This window comes from Neovison vison, chromosome 1 (genome assembly GCF_020171115.1).
Source record: "Neovison vison isolate M4711 chromosome 1, ASM_NN_V1, whole genome shotgun sequence".
NCBI classification, from domain to species: domain Eukaryota; kingdom Metazoa; phylum Chordata; class Mammalia; order Carnivora; family Mustelidae; genus Neogale; species Neogale vison.
Genome location: NC_058091.1, coordinates 51235613 through 51253160, shown reverse-complemented (window position 1 = coordinate 51253160; position 17548 = coordinate 51235613). Strand labels below are relative to the sequence as shown.

General features: G+C 39.2%; 1 protein-coding gene across 1 annotated transcript in view; it reads left to right on the top strand.

Moving 5' to 3' along the window:
- The first annotated feature begins 1590 nt into the window (after positions 1-1590).
- Positions 1591-17548, top strand: part of MEI4 (meiotic double-stranded break formation protein 4) — a 199772-nt gene continuing 183814 nt past the window's right edge. Inside the window, exon 1 of the mRNA XM_044236540.1 lies at positions 1591-1822. Coding sequence (XP_044092475.1) covers positions 1591-1822 — 232 coding nt within the window. The remainder of the gene's footprint in view (positions 1823-17548) is intronic.

The following is a 17548-nucleotide window of genomic DNA, read 5'->3' as shown; positions in this document are numbered from 1 at the left end:
TTATATTTCCCATATTTTACACAATTGGGATTGTACTATACATATAATTTTATGTCCTGTTTTTCCACTCAGCATATCATTAGTAGTTTCTCATGGTAATAAAAAATGTCTCCAAAAAACCCTATCTTAAGAGATGATATTCATTTGAATTGTCCTATTGTTATTAACTATTTGGTTGTTGGTCCTAGTTTTCAATTTTCAATGTACATTATTGTACATTTGTAATTTACAATGTACATTATTGTACATATTGTAATTTACAATGTACATTATTCTGTTATGAACATATCATACATACATTTTTGTGTTGATCTCTGATTATAATAAAGCAGTATTACGCTTCCTCTTAGATTATGTATTTTTAGTGCTAAGCTATAGAATACCAGATAGGTACACAGTTTTGTAGGTTGTGATAAAACCTCTGAAAAGGTTTTATATGATGGTATATGAATTGTTCTTTGAAGGATACATACTCAGGGCTTTGGCAGCTATGAGAATCAGGGAATCACAACCAGGGAAAATTCAGGAGAACAATGTGAATGGGAATGAGCTTAGGCTGAGTGCATCTGTTTGGATGATATGATTTAGCCACAGTGGAAGGATAGGCTCGAGAAATTGGACAACATAAAGTTTGAAATGTGGAGTAAAGAATTTGAATTTGTTAGACTGGATCTGGCAACCAAAGGTCCTAAATTCTCTGGAACCATTGTACTATTCATTACGAATCTTTACGTAGCACATTTTATGGGCAAAGCTCCTCCTTGTGGAGGCCCACAAGGGGTTTATACATCAGTGAGGGTCACAGTATTTGTCCAATGAATGCAGTGGTCTGTCATGTCCTTACAATTACAGACCTTGATACAGTTCTGATTTGGAAAATTTGCTTATGGTGGTGGCAATTGGAAATCTTTGGAGGTGCAGAATCAGAGCACAGCTACAACTTAAATGATGCCAATATTTTAAAGATTGTTCTCAATATAGATTGGAGGGGCCTGGTTGAAGGCAGGAATAGTACCAAGTAGGTCATGGTTCATGAAGGAATGCAGCAGGGCTGGGAAGCAAGGACTCTAAGACTTAGAAGAATGGGTCCGAGGAGAAAGGTTTGCATTTAAATGATTTAATTTAGTGGTTCGGATTACAGAGTTGACTCCTTTCAAAATGTAAAAGCCTGAGTGCCCTTCCCAGATTTGCTGAATCTGAATTTTGGGGAGAATTTTGGGACTAGATATATGTGTATGTATATATTTTTAAAGCTCCCTTAGAGACTCTGATGTGTGCCTCTGGTTAGAAAACACTAAATGAATTAATGTGTGTTTTTTCCACCCCAAGAATTTGTCAAATTGTCTGAACCTACCATTTTGAATTTTAATACACTTAATATGCATGTGTATGCATTTTTCTTTTGCATATTTTCATACTCTCTTCAGTTCCTGAGAAAATTTTTTCTGTTACTTGGTGTCAGGTTGTATTACAAACATATTAATTAACGTTACTCTGCAAAATCAATTTTGAGCAAATGAAATGCCCTGCAAAAGTTAAACGAAATTTCTGAATTTTTTTTCTTACGAAATGATAGATACAAAAGTCAGGATGGATGCTCAAACATGGTATTTGAGAACGTCAAAGCTGGCTCTGGCCTTGGCAATTATCCGCTCGACACCAGCTGACACAAGCAGCAAAGAATACACAGAGCACCTTGCGAAGGTAGTGTCCGAGCAGGAGTCAATGTGGAGATCTAAAGTCCAAGCCTTGGAAGCTGAAGTTCTGCAATTACGCCACAAACTTCTTCTGAGCAGGATGCGTGCAGGAGTATTTAAGAGTGGTGAGTGTATGAAAACGTCTTCTGCAAGTATATCATTCTGGGTTTTTATTGTTTACTTTTTTAAAAAGATGTATTTAACCATTTTTGAGAGAAAGAGAGAGAGCAAGCGGGGAGGGGAGGGGCACAGGGAGAGGGAGAGAATCTCAAGCGGACTCAGTGCTGAATGCCCAGCCCGATGTGTGGCTTCATCTCATGAACCTGAGATCATAAGCTGAGCTGAAACTAAGAATCAGTTGCCCAACTGATCGAACCACCCAGGCAGCTCTTTTTGTTTACTTTTAACTTAATTTTTTTAGAAGATTTTATTTATTTACTTGACAGAGAAAGAGATCACAAGTAGGCAGAGAGGCAGGCAGAGAGGGGGAAGAAGGGGCTAAGCAGAGAGCCCAATGTGGGACTCCATCCCAGGACCCTGATCATGACCTGAGCCAAAGGCAGAGGCTTAGCCCACTGAGCCACCCAGGCACCCCAACTTTTAATATAATTTTTTAAAAATTGAGTATAACTGACACACAATGTTACATTAGTTTCAGGGTACAGTTTAGTGATTGGATAACTCTGTGTGTAATGCTATACTCACCAAAAGTGTGGCTACCATCTGTCCCATTACATTGCTATTACAGGATCATTGACTGTGTTCTTTATGCTGTGCCTTTTATTCCCAGGGCTTACTCATGCCATAACTGGAGGGCTGTATCTCCCTCTCTCCTTCACCCATTTTGCCCAGTCTCCCAGCCCTCTCTCCTCTCACAACCATCAGTTTGTTGTCTGTATTTATGGGTCTGATTCTGCTTTTTGTTTGTTTATTCTTTTTTTTTTAAGATTCTATTTATGAGTGGAATCCTATGGTATTTATCTTTCTCCATCTGACTTATTTCACTTAGTATAATACCGTCTAGGTTCTTCCATGTTGCCTCAAACAGCACCATCTCATCCTTTCTTATGGCTGTGTAGTATTCCATTGTGTGTGTGTGTCTGTGTGTCTGTGTGGTTATGTGTATGTATAGTATTTTCCTTATCCATTCATCTATTGATGGACACTTAGGTTACTTCTATCTTAACTATTGTAAATAATGCTGCAATAACATAGGGGTACTTATATTTTTTCTTGTTAGGGTTTTAGCTTTCTCTGAGTAAATATACAATACTGGAATTATTAAGTAATTTGATATTTCTATTTTTAATTTTTTGAGGAGCCTCTATACTGTTTTTCACAGTGGTTATACCAATTCTATTTTATTTCATCTTCAAAATTATTTGAAAATTATTTGGGTTCCTAAAACTAGACTTCTTCTTCTTTGCCCTTTAAAGATTTTTTATTTGTAGTCTTCATTAAGAGTTTATTGTTACCTCCTAATGAATGAGGCTACATTAGATTTTGGGATGAAGTTGGAGAATGAAAATATCTAGATGTGAAGGCAATAATGTTTTAATCTTACTGGATAGAATTTAAAGTCTCATTCTGTAACCTTATTATTTTACTATGTATGTTATATTGAATTTAGATTAAATAATTCATCTAGCAGTCTTGTATCAAGTACCAGCTATGGACCAGGTATGCAGTGGGTGGTGAGGATCCAAAAAACACATAAGAGGAACTGCTGTCCTTGCCATTAAGTACCTACCATTCTAGCAGAAAAGATAGACCTATAAATAATTAACCCAGTGTGATAAATGCTTTAGTAAAGATACTGGCAAAGCACAGAGGAAGAAGCCATTCGTTCTGCCTGGTTTTGAAAAGACTTCTTAGGTCAGACACTCAAGGTTCTGTCTACTAGTCATGGTCACAGAGCATGCAGGAAGAGGCAGGGACATGACCAAAAACAGAGAAGTAAAGTGCCATTTATACTGTCAGCATTACATTTCTGAAGTGCCCAGAACACCATGAGGGAGTAAGGAAGAGAAGTGAATTGGTGAATTGGGACCAGGTTCAGAGGGCCTTGAATGTTAACCTGAGGACTGTTTTAGTTTATTTCCTATCAAGAAGTTGACCATAGAATTTACTGTCTCCCTAGGGCCCTGTGAGAGTGAAAGTGGGGAACCATTAATGATTATACTAGGACAACAGGTAGAAACCAAGACTCACTAGAGCATGCTGGACCATGTGGTCACTCCATTCATCAGGAACCGTACAATTTTTCTGATGCAAAGGTTTGACCCTCATATTGGGATTGGGAAAAAATTCTGGTGATTTTTAAAGAATGTAAAAATCCTTTGCCTAAAACCCCTCCCCAGCTCCCAGTTATGCTTCACATTAGATTCAGACTTGTGATCATGGCCTGTGACACTGTGAGTGTTTTCACTTCTGTTTCCATCTCCCAACTTGTTTCATACAACTTCCCCATTGTAAACTCGGCTCCAGCCAACTCTGGGTTTCCTTCCAGCCTTGGACCTTTGTTGTGTTCTTCTCTTTTAATCTCTTTGTGACTGGCTTCTTCCCATCCTAGAAGTCTTATTTTAATTGATACCCCTCAGTGACCACTCTATATACATAGCACTCCCCACTAGTTTTTCTTTAACCAAACGTCCCCTGTGGATTATTTGTTCATGTAATTGCCACCTTCTCTCCTGAGCTTCGAGTTCAGGTTCACTGAGGAGTGGGTTTTGATTTGCTCAGCACTCTCTATTCAATGCCCACTCCAAAGCCTGACATGCATCATGTGCTCAATAAATATTTGTCACATGGAGGAGGGGCAGAGAGGATGTTTCTGGCTATGGCAGTGATTGGAGCAAGGGCACCAGTTTTAAACATATTTGCCAAAACCCATATGAAGAATGATGCGTTGAAATCAATCTATGCTAGTGAAAACTGAATGGAGGTCAGACATATAAGCATGATTTTAGAGTAGACACGATATTTGTGAATGATTTCAGAGAGTGATTGAGGGACATAGAGGCATTTGGGATAATGGGGTCTTCAATCCCAGCTTATTGAATTTATTGCAATGCTTTGAATATGGATAGTGAACACTGAAATTTATTTATAGGATAAAAAATGGAGTCCAGGTTTGTCTGAGTATAGGCTAATTCCTGAATATATAGAGATTAAGTAGAAGGAATATACAGGGATTAAGTAGAAGGAAGGTGGAGGGATGTGCCTTAAAGTCAAAGGGGAGGGGCAGGCTGGAAATAGAGACATAGACTTAGGATCCACTGACATTTAAATCATAGTTGACGTTCTAGCCATAGATGAGACTCACAGGGAGAATGGAGCGGAGGATGAGGAGTGCTGTGGATCCCAACATCCCAGAGGTGGGCAGAAGGAAAGGAGCCATGGAAGACTATGACTGTCATGTTAGGAGTGTGCAGGTATAGTGCACACATGCCTGCTGTGGATAATAGGGTACTCACTAACTTTAGTTTTGGGTATTATCAGGAAAACTCGCTAATCTAATACCCACATGTTACTCAAATCTCATTATTATGTGAAAGAAAATGGTGTTATACAATTTATAGCCACGGTTTAGTCTCTCTAGAGTCTTTCTAGGTAATGGGCTCTTTCTATTCCATGAATGCTAATGCCATCAATATTCTTAATTATTTTATGTGCAGCTATATGATTAATATAATGCCACACACATAACAATTTCCGGTCATCTTAAACAGACTCTTACAAACATCTGTGATATCCGAACTGTTGTTTACATTCAAGTGTCTGTTTATTCCACTGCTCTAGTGGTGTGGGTGACTGGTTCAGAACATGAATGTGCCTGACAGTGAGATCCTAGGTGAGAACTTGTTCTCACACCAAAAACTTGCACTTACAACGCCTGTGAGGGAAAATTTCAATAACCCTACAATTAAAATCCATTTTACTCGCAGCAGGAACTATAGGTAAAGTATTTCTACACAGATGTTTGTAAGTAACTTGTTTCTCCATCTGTTAGATTAACATGAAAAATGAGGAATAAACAGAAAGATTCAGATAAACAGAGTTATTCTTTTTTTTTTTTTGAAGATCTTATTTATTTATTTGACAGACAGAGATCACAAGTAGCAGAGAGGCAGTCAGAGAGAGAGGAGGAAGCAGGCTCCCTGCTGAGCAGAGAGCTCAATGCAGAGCTCCATCCCAGGACCCTGAGACCATGACCAGAACTGAAGGCAGAAGCTTAACCCACTGAGCCACCCTGGCGCCCCAATAGAGTTTCTCTCTTAAAGGAGAAAGAACAGAGCCCAACAAAAGGGGGATATTAGATTGATAGGGAAATAAAGAAGGAACACAGCCATTATTTAAATATGTCTAATTTAAAAGACTGACACAGCTTACTCTGAGAGAACTCCATACCTGAGAATCAAAACTATATTATAGATATGTTTATATAATTAAATGTTTTTGTCTAGAATTTTCAAGGTTGCTTTACATATGCAACTGTTCTCAAGTGGATAGAGACAGCAGGCCCTCAGTAAATGTTGAAAGGAATGCTTCTTGACAGATTGAGAGGCTGGGGAACTTAATTTACAGCATCAACTGTCCACTGAGCAACCGAGCAACCCAGAATTCAATAAAGCAGAGCTGAAATGGCAAAGTAAACAAGTAAAAAAGCATGATGGAGTTTAAAGATTTTATTTATTTATTTGACAGAGATCACAAGTAGGCAGAGAGGCAGGCAGAGAGAGAGAGGGGGAAGCAGGCTCCCCGCTGAGCAGAGAGCCCGATGTGGGGCTCGATCCCAGGACCCTGGGATCATGACCTGAGCCGAAAGCAGAGACTTTAACCCACTGGGCCACCCAGGCACCCCGCATGATGGAGTTTATACAGCATTTCAGTAACTCAGCTATTTCTTTATTCTGATTTATTTTCTACATCTTCTTAGAGAGAGAGATACTTCTTTATTATATTTATTAAAAGAATAGACTATATACAGAAGGGATAAACAGAACTTGCTCTTAGAATTATGCCACATTATGATTTTACTTAAATGCTCCTTAGTAGTGGGAGGAAGGAAGGTGGGGAAGGATCAGAGAAGCCAGTGACCCATTTCTCAAAGTCAGTCTGGGTAATGGCTCGTAGGCATGGTTAGGTGTCTACTCAATATCTAGCTTCCTTTCTAAAGCACTTTCTACTTCCTCTCTAAAGCACTCTAATTTTGTTTTGGCAGAGATGGGCTTATTCCCAGTAGGCTAATCCATGAAAGGCTTAGATTTGTTTTGCCCATATTGTTCTAAAGTTGGGTAGGGGCCAATGAAAGGTAAAAAAACAATCTTCAGAGCTTTTGATAAAGATTTGCCTCTCTGTATAAAGAGATTGAAGCTCATGAAAGAGAGCAATTAAATTTCTTTTTATTTTTCTTTTTTTTTAAACCTCAGCCACTTGTTTCCAGCATGCAGCACTGCCGATTGAAGATACAATGCCTGGATCTGTGGTAGCCAATTTGCAGCTGTGAAGCAATATTGAAAAATTAATGCCAGCATGGGAAGGACCGTGAAATAGTTGGAGGAAAAGAACCTAGGTCCCTCTTGATATTGCTGAGCAATCACAGCTTTATTAGGAATGTTTAAAAAGACAAGGAATGTTTTAAAATGTTTAAAAAGATAAGCAAAGATTTAAGCTGTCGTTGTCCATCTGTCCACAAATAACTGACCTATAGTCACAGCTTTGGAGCTCAGCATTTGTATGTTGGGGCCTTCACTGTTCTATAGGATGTATCTGAGCACATCCTAATTTATAGAGTGGGGAAGGAAAGAAAGGAAAAATAATGAAAGGAAAGAAAAAGGAAAAGAAAGAAAAAGTAGTACTGTTCTAAATTATTCAAATAATTTAGAAATTCTAAATAATATTAAACATTGTTTATATAAACATTATAAAACATTTCTTGTTCTAAATTTTTTAGGAATAGGAAAGAAATTATTCAGAAAAGGAAAGAAAAAAGAAAAAAAAAGAGTAGTGCTGTTCTAAATTATTCAAATAACTTAGAAATTATTCTAAACATTATTAAGCATATATAAAAACAAATAACAAATTCTTTGTTATTTTCATATATAAAAACAAATAACAAATTTAGAACAAATTCTTGTTCTAAATTATTCAAATGACATTATTTGAATTACATTCGAATTAACATTTTTTGTTCTAAATTATTCAAATAATTTAGAACAACACTACTTTTTCTTTCCTTATATCAGGAGTTGTCTTGATCTATAGGGGAGAAATGAATGAGAAAAACTATGTTTAGTCTAGAACAGCTTCCTGTTAAGGATGGCCTCATGATGTTGGCAAGAAGCTCACCTCTGTGTAGGTTGGAGGTCTGTGGAGGTTGTGGAGGTTGGAGGAGGAAGGGCCGAACACGTGCCGGTGCCGTCCTGGGCCAGGAAGAGGCCAGGCACTTCGGAGGCTGGGCTCAGGTGAGGGCAGCCGAGAGTCCCGCAGTGTGTGATGTTCCAGATGGACATCGTCAGCCCTGCCACTCCTCTTCCCAGTGCAGGGCTCTGAGTCTCACTGTGTGATGCAACTTTTTCACCTGAGCTGGGTTCCCCGGAGGTATCTTGAATGTCCAGGCAGTCCCCTAATTACGGTGCCTCTACTTTCTGTGCATCTTTCCACTTCCCTCCCTTCCAGCGTCACTTCCTTGGCCCTCTTGGCCTGATTTATCTCAATTAGACTCCATGTTTACGGTTGCAGCCTTGCCACTCTCAAATCTAGGCTACAGCTCAGACTCAAGTCTTCTCATTTACTGCAGGATAAACACAACCCTTAAAATAAGCTACCGGCTTCTCCTCCGTTTGGCACTTACTTCCTTCTCTAGCCCATCCCGTCGTCACTCTGTCCTCCACATTCTGCACTGCAACACATGAAATGTCTTTCACTTACTCGAATTCAACTTGTTATCTCTCAGCTCGAAGCTTTTAAACCTGATGTTTTTCTCTGTAGGATATATTCTCCCTATCTTTTTTTGTCTGGTTGCACACTATTCTTTTTTTTTTTTTTTCTGATACAGTTTTAATACCCTTTCTGCCTTTGCTGACTGACTCCTTAGACTAGATTAGATTCTCCTCCTGGGGAACCATACTCTTCTGTACTTTTCACAGCATTTGTGAGCCAAGTTATAATTGTTTAAGCAGGCTGTCTTCCCTGTAGGACCTAAACTCCATGCTTGAAGGAGTGTGCTTTTTCTCATCACTGCTCTATTTCTGGGATTAGCACAGTGCCTGGCATGCTGGGGCGGGGTGCTTGGGGATATTTGTTGAATGAATAAGTTTAGACATGGTTTATGTGAATGTGAATACCTGGAACAAGGTGGCTGGGCTGATCTGTCATTTCTGAGGATCTACAAAACCTCTCCAGTGCTGGGAGGAGGGTCAAGAGGCAAGACCAAAGCATCCTAGGGAAGGAGACACTCTCTAAAGTAGGAGGAGTATGAGGGTGCCTACCTTTGAGCGAGCCATCTATTATTATAGTAGTTTGATCAGACTAGAATAAGTGAATAAGGATTTTGGATTCTCACCTATGGAAAAGAGCTGAAATTATTCGAAGTACCTTTCTTTCAACTCCAGGCTCTTTTCTCAATGTAATTTTTTTTTAATAGTTTAACCTGTAGTAAAGTTTAATCTGGTACTTATACTTAGGATTATATTTATTTTTTGCAGGTTTAGATGGCATTTTTAAATGCCCTGCTGTTTGTCTGTATTTGATTTTTTTAGATTCTTTTAGAAATCTGAAGGTACCATTGACGATTTTGAATTTGGTATTTTGGTCCTAGACATCTTGAAAAAAAAATTTTTTTTTTTTTTTAAGAATAAATTCAATGTGGAGTGAGTAAAATCCAGTTAGTTATCTGTGGACTATAGTTTAGACAGGGAAAATTAATGGAGTAATATCTATTCCATTAACAAAGCAAGAGGGAAATCAGTCAAATAGGGTCAATGGGAGTAGGCTGGAGATCCTGCAGTTCGGGTAATCTCCCAGGTCCTGCTGACAGGACTGGTCTGAGGACCACAGTTTAAGTAGCAAAGGACTGTGGACTATTTTGGGGGTGGAGTTTGTGAAGGGAAGGAGAAGAGATAGGTTGGTAGTTGGAAAGGGGGCAAGGTGGAGAGAAAGTTTTTTTTGTTGTTAAGATAGACAAGATGGGATAGGGAGGGAGACAAACCATAAGTGACTCTTAATCTCACGAAACAAACTGTGGGTTGCTGGGGGGAGGGGGGGTTGGGAGAAGGGGGGTAGGGTTATGGACATTGGGGAGGGTATGTGCTTTTGGGTAAATTGGAAGGGGAGATGAACCATGAGAGACTATGGACTCTGAAAAACAATCTGAGGGGTTTGAAGTGGCGGGGGGGGTGGGAGGTTGGGGTACCAGGTGGTGGGTATTATAGAGGGCACGGATTGCATGGAGCACTGGGTGTAGTGAAAAAATAATGAATACTGTTTTTCTGAAAATAAATAAATTGGAAAAATAAAAAGATAGACAAGATGACAGTACACTGATTCGTGAGTAGGAAGAAATTAGCAGAAAGAGGAAAGTGAAAGCTTTGAATAGAAGAGGATAATAAATAAATCACAGAGGCTTGGGGCCTGAAACCCAAAAGAAATACAGAGCAGGAGTGGTTAGCCTGGCCCTGGACCTCAAGCAGGGGCTGACATTTCTTCTTCTGAGACTCTTTTGAAGGTAGGAGTAGGTGCCCCTTTATTTGTGTTTTTGCTGACAAAAACATTCATTCCTGACAGCTGTCCTTTAAAGTTCCTTTTTGTTCCCTTTGCCACTTCCAGTGTCCCTTCTTAAACCGGTCCTATTGTTTTGTTATTGTTGTTGTTTCAAACTGCTTTTGGATTTTCATTCTTGCATTTCTTTGCCTGCTGCTGTAACTCTCGTCTAAGTCATCCCCACCTCCTGCCTTGGTTGTAGAAAAAGAAATGAGGAAAGCAGAGTTAACTAATTTGCCAGAAGTTAACTGGGTAATACATGGAGAAGTTCTTGTAAAATCCTAGAACAGTGCCTGTCTAGTACTTTAAGGAGCTTTCTTAAACCAGTGGTCCTCAAAGTGTGGTTCCCAGACCAGCTGCGTCAGCATCAGGTGGGACCTTGTTAAAAATCCAGATTCTCTGAGCCCAGTTCCTTACATAATCAGAAACTCTGGGGTTAAAGCCCAGCAGCTTGTGGCTTAACAAACCCTCTAGGTGATTTCGATGAAAACTGAAGTTTGAGAACCACTGGTTTAAACAAATAAAAGTGAAACATATATTCAGGGATCATAGTAAGACTTCTCCAGAAAAGGGGTCGGTAGAGACCTGTTCATCCCCTGCCCCAGCCATCTGAGTGACAAATCAAGAGGGGTTTGTGGGCCAGCCTCTGAAAGATTTCATAATCCCAATCGATAATATGTAACCTTGTCACCAAAGAATTGAGAAAGTGTTCATTTAGAGCCTGAGAAAGCTGAGGCAGATAGTAGAAATGAGCAAAAATGAACAAACACTAGTAACATTAACATCACCCTAACAACTATGTTTCATACTGTTCAATGAAGTGTATATATAAATATAATAGGAATCCGAGGAGTGGGTACTGTAGATTTTTGTTCTAGAACTTCTCTCCTCCCTCTTTATCCACCTTCCCTTCTCTCCCTCCCTCCATCCTTACTTCCCACATCCCTTCCTAAGAAGCACTGATATGTTCTGTCATTGAGGAGTCTGAATACATGTTTTCTAGCGTAGAAAATGTGCAGTTGTGGAAGACAGCTCCTCCCCTTTTTTTCAGGGGAAACATCCTTTTAAATATCTATTTTAAGTAATTTCAAAGACATCTTGTAGGGGTAAAGTTGGGGATCAGAAATGCAAGATACTGTATCCTAAAAATCAGTAGAAAATCTTCAGTTATGATTAAACTAGACTATTTTACCAATCCTTAAAAAGTATGTAATGTAACATAGCTAAAAAGAAATACATTGCTGGAAATGAATGCTAGCATGTTGCAGGTGATAAGACAAAATACATTTATTCATAAATAAAGTTTTGTATCATGCTCCTGGAACACACATACTTGCATTATGTTCTGGGCCCCACTGAGAACTAAAGAGCTGTAACTTCAGTACAGAATGAATTTGAACGAATTCCTAAATTGAATGTGAAGACAAAGCAAATGTCTCCGTGAAAGCAGCAGAAAACCAGCAGCAAGGTGCAGTGCTGGGGAGTGAGTATCTGTAGGGGAGGGGCCCTGCCTGGGGATCCCCTGGCCTCCTGCGTGATTTGTGTAGTAGCACTCCTTTCAAGGAGGGGCAGCCTTTCTCTTCTTGTACTGCAGGGGAATGGTGGTCTTTTCACGCAAAGTCTCCTGTTTTGGAAACATCATTTACGTGAATTTTACAATTTAAGTTGCTTGTAAGGACCTCTTAGAGTGAATGTGAGGAAATGCATCAGAGAGTGCTCAGCTGTAGGGTATGTGTGCGGGGAGGAGGCCACAGGTTGTGAGCTGTTCTCAGCTTTCCGTGAATCCGATGTTTCACTTCACCCATTATTCTGTAATAAGCGTGTGATAATTTTTCTTGTTGTCCATCTCTCCCGTTTCTCTTGGAGTCAGAGAAAAATACTGCCTGTGTGTCTTTAATACATTCAGACCATGTCTGCCAAGTTTTATGCTTTGAAATAAACAAGGGAAAGATTTAGTCCAGAGAAAGCGGGTTCTTAATGCTTGCACAAGCCTAGCTATAAAAATTCCTCATTACACTTTTAATTAATAAGTCACATGAAGAACAAAGTCTACATTACTTTTGTGCCCTCCCTTGGTGCTTGATTTAGCAAGATCTCTCACACAGTAGTTTTTCAAAGATGTTTCTGGGCTTGATATTTGAATTATCACTTCTGATGAGGCTTATAAATATTTGTAGCAGAAATAATTTTCATGAGGTAAAGCAGGCTTTTCTATGTAAAATTCAATGTAAGACATACAAAATGTCAACATTTATATCCGTTTGACAAATAACCACGTGGTGAAGAAGTAATTGATAAAAAATTTGAACAATGCTTCTGGTCTTTCTATGTACTTTTTAATTGTATTTGAAATTATTCTAATTCATCGATAGAGCAGAATATGTAGAATTTATCCTCCCTCCCATTATTTCAAAAGTATTATTTTTGAAAAAAAAAGATTTTATTCTTCAACCCAGGTCATACAAAATAGATGGTAATTCTCATATTTTAATACCTGATTTTGCTAATCAAAATTGTGCCTTTAATGACTCCGAAGTTATTTCCACCCGTGTATTTTATGAAGTGTTTATCCTCATCTGATTATTTTTTATCCTGTGAACCGCAAGGCATCTCATCATATCTGTAATTTCCAAGCAGGAGTCAGTCCAAAGTAGGCCAAGTCCATGCTGGTGGGCTGCTTTGTGTGGCTCTGCAGCTCTCTGATGTCTGGTGGGGCAAGCAGTACAGCGGGAGCTGGGCTTGGAGAACTGTATGTCTCAGTGAGCTGTACTTTTCCAGTTCTCTGAAATTTTTCTTTAAAGAAGTGCCTTGTCTGTGCACAGGCATTTGTGATGGTGAGCACAGTGATAACAAACTTACCTGCTCACTTACCTTTTTAATAGCAAATGCCGTATGAATCTAGGCCTTTGGTACCTATAGGTCAGTGTGAAATAGAAGAGTACACAATCAGATTTGCAACTTTAAATTTAAAATTTTATTATTTTTTAATTTTAATTTTTTTAAAAAGATTTTATTTATTTGGCAGACAGATATCACAAGTAGGCAGAGAGGCAGGCAGAGAGAGAGGGAAGCAGGCTCCCTGCGGAGCAGAGAGCCAGATGCGGGGCTCGATCCCAGGACCCTGGGACCATGACCTGAGCTGAAAGCAGAGGCTTTAACCCACTGAGACACCCAGGTGCCCTGAAAATTTTATTTTTGTTTTTAATGTGTCTTTCTGAAAGGCTTTTCCTCCTTTTTGTTGGTAGATCTAAGGCTAGAGTTCCAGGCTGTGGCCCTGAACCCTGCCTGTGCATTAGAATCACCTGGGGAGGGGGAGCTCTTAAAAAATCCTGATGCTCAGGTTGCCCCCCAGTCTATTTATATCAGAATCTCTGGGGGTTGGACTGAAGCGTCTGTATTCTTTGACAATCTCTAGGTTATTCTAAAGTATGGCCAAGATTGAAAACCACTGGTTTAAGGCAAGCATTCATATTCTGTATTTAACTCAAATTCTCTTATCAGTTTCTTTTGTTGATCCCACCTAGTTCTACTTTCCTTATTTTACTAGGGTTTTCTCTGTAGTGTGCTGCAGTTCTTTATTAGAAAAAGTAGAAGACATTGGTGTTGGCTTTTAGCGGGGAAACATCTGACTAATGTCCTTTAATGTGATTTGAGAACATGGAGGCAACTGGGGAGAGTGGATGACAGGTCTGTAGGCAGCTGGGAGAAAGACCATTCAGTTGTCTTTGCACACGTTTGTGTGTGTGAGTGGCATGGATAGGTTTGGAGTTGGGCGCTTGGTGGGAGATCTTAAGCTCTTCTGTGTGAATAGTGAGGAGCTATAAAACGAAGACTGGCATTTATTCCAATCTACTTTTTTTTTCTTCTGTAAGGTTAAATAGTAATGGATAGCTTCTTTTATCCTGTGAAAGCAATATCATAAGGCATATGCATTTAAAAATTAGGGGATAGTTGTATTTCTGTGCTTCCTTCAATATTATTGATTATGTATAGTAGGTAGCTTATTGAGCAGTTATACACTTTAAAACAGATCTCTTTACGTGATTGCCATCATTTCTGTAGTGTTCAGGGTCCTTGAGTTAGTAGTAATACTGAGCAGCCAATGATGAGTCAAAAAGCCTCTAGAGAAAAGGACAAGTATCATTCCTTCTGTCAAATCATGTGTAATAGGCGACTTCCCATATAAGTTGGCTATGAAATCTTATTGGCAATACTTTGAGACATTCCTGAGAAACCTAGATCTGTCAATGCAGGTTTTTTCTACTGTATGATTTGTAAGTAAATATTTAATTAAGAGGGCACATAGTTATACACACACACACACACACACACACACCCCTGGAGTTTGTTATACCATAAACCTTGTGGCAATGTGGTCGGAATTTATGATTCTGATTTTAATACTGTTAACAACTTTATCAAGAATTCTCAGCTATTAAAATTACTTAAATAATTAAGAAAATATCTTTTAGATAGTTCTGTAGTAAATACTTTATCCAACTACTTAAAATATTCTACATTTATTGGAAAGTAGCAGACACTCAAGTTTTTATGGCATGAATATCATGGAAATACTGGTTTACCGGAAGGCATCTTGGAAGTAAATAGAAATGATGTGATGGTAACATCCATTCTGATATGCCTTTATTTTTATTTATTTTTTTATTAACATATAGTGTATTATTTGTTTAGGGGTACAGGTCTCTGATTCATCAGTTTTACAAAATTCACAGCACTCACCATAGCACATACCCTTCCTAATGTCCATCACCCAACCACCCCATCCCTCCCACGCCCTTTCCTCCAGCAACTCTAAGTTTGTTTTGTGAGATTAAGAGTCTCTTATGGGGCACCTGGGTGGCTCAGTGGGTTAGGCTGCTGCCTTTGGCTCAGATTGTGATCCTGTGGTCCTGGGATTGAGTCCCGCATGGGGCTCCTTGCTCAGGGAGGAGCCTGCTTCTCTCTCTGCCTCTGCCTGCAGCTCTGCCTGCTTGTGTTCTCTCTCTGATAAATAAATAAATAAAATCTTTAGAAAAAAAAAAAGAGTCTCTTATGGTTCCTCTCCCTCTCTAGTTTCATCTTGTTTAATTTTTCTCTCCCTTTCCTGTCTTGTTTCTCAAATTTCTCATAAGGAGGAATCATATCATATGACATCATATGATAATTGTCTTTTTCTGATTGATATTTAGCTTAGCATAATACCCTCTAGTTCCATCCACGTTGTTGCAAGTGTCAAGATTTCATTTTTAATGGCTGCATAATATTCCTTTGTATATACACACCACATCTTCTTTATCCATTCATCTGTTGATGGACATCTAGGCCCTTTCCATAGTTTGACTATTGTGGACATTGCTGCTATAAACATTCAGGTGCATGTGCCCCTTCAGATCACTACATTTGTAACTTTGGGGAAAATACCCAGTAATGCAATTGCTGGGTCTTTGGGTAGCTCTATTTTTAACTTTTTGAGGAACTTCCTTACTGTTTTGCAGAGTGGCTACTCCAGCTTGCATTTCTGCCAACAGAAGTGCCCCTTTCTCTGCATCCTCACCAACACCTGTCATTTACCGACTTACTAATTTTAGCCATTCTGACTGGTGTGAGATGGTATCTCACTGTCGTTTTGATTTGTATTTCCCTGATGCTGAGTGATGTTGAACACTTTTTCATGCTGACACACCTTTACATGAGGGAAGGGCAATGCCCAGAGCCCCCTGCTTAATATAAAACAATTTAATGCACCAATGACTGATCCTCATCAAGGTCAAACACACAGGAGGTGCTCAATGATTAATTTAAGAATGCACATTCGTACATGAGGGAAGAAAGATCCAGCAAAGGGAGAGTAGGTGTTATTGATGATGGGAAAGGTTGCTAAAGACAGATTCAGGAGGTAGATTGCTCATTGGGAGGAGCAAAAGGTTGGAGTCAGATGAATCTTGGTTGAATCTCAACTCTACCAACATTGGCTAAGTTCTTTAAGGCAGAGGTAAATGAAGATGATGATGATAAGAACAATGACAAGCAATCGAGGTTAATGGGGAATGTTTGCCAGTTTCCTTCCTTCTTGGACTTGACAGTCAGATGGCAATTGTCATTGATTGCTTAGCAACAGAAAAACCCAATTTTTTTTTTTTTTTTTGGACGTGAGGATTTTATTGTTTAATTCTGTTTCTGTCTTGCAAAGACCTGGATCTGTCTGGTTTAGCAGATTATACCAGTGGGAAAGAAAAGAAAAGAGGTTTAAGGGTGTGCGAGAGTTTTTCCTCCCAGTAGTAAACTCATTCTCAGTTCCAGTCCAGTAGCAGAAGTGGAAGATTCTCGGGCCTGGCAGTCTGATTTCTTGTAGGAGTAAACTGCTTAGAAAATTTTGTATGAATTCAGCTGCTATCCTATTTAATTATTTTGAGAGATAAATTAATAGAACTTGATTTTCATTCTCTGTATTGTAACAAAAAGTTCTCATCTGACTTCTGTCCTGTTTTGATTTCTCCATCATGTAATTTTCAGTGTTCTCCTTCCACATGGACCCTACAATTTCTCGTGAGGAAAACATCATCATTCCTTGACTGTTTCAAGAGCTTTCTCTGGGTTAGGTTATCTGTCACCTTTGTTGTTGTTGTTGTGTTGTTGTTTTGCCTCTCCAGTTTTTCTTAAGATATAGTTAAGATCGTGTTTTAAGCAGTGATAGTTTTCTGTTGTCTTGGTGCAGGTTACATTCAAATTATTTCCCATGGCAAACCCAAAATCTTTTGTCAGCCTTATCCCCTACTCTCCTACACCTCTGCTTTCCCTCTGCTCTAGCTGTACTTTCCTGAGCTATTGCTGGGCCCCTGCTTCTGTACCCTTGTTCATGCACCTATAATCCCATCGACACTTGTACTGTACGAAATCTTTCTGGCTTGTCCCCAGTTTGAACTAACTCCTCTGTGTTCCTCACCAGATCACCTGTACCTCGGTATCTCTCCTTAATACTAATGCCTTTTGCCGTGTAGTAGAGTTAGTTGTTGGCCTGCCTTTTTCTTAGTTCTTTGAAGGTAGGAGGCCTGCCAACTAGGTATATGACTTTCGGCCATATCCATATG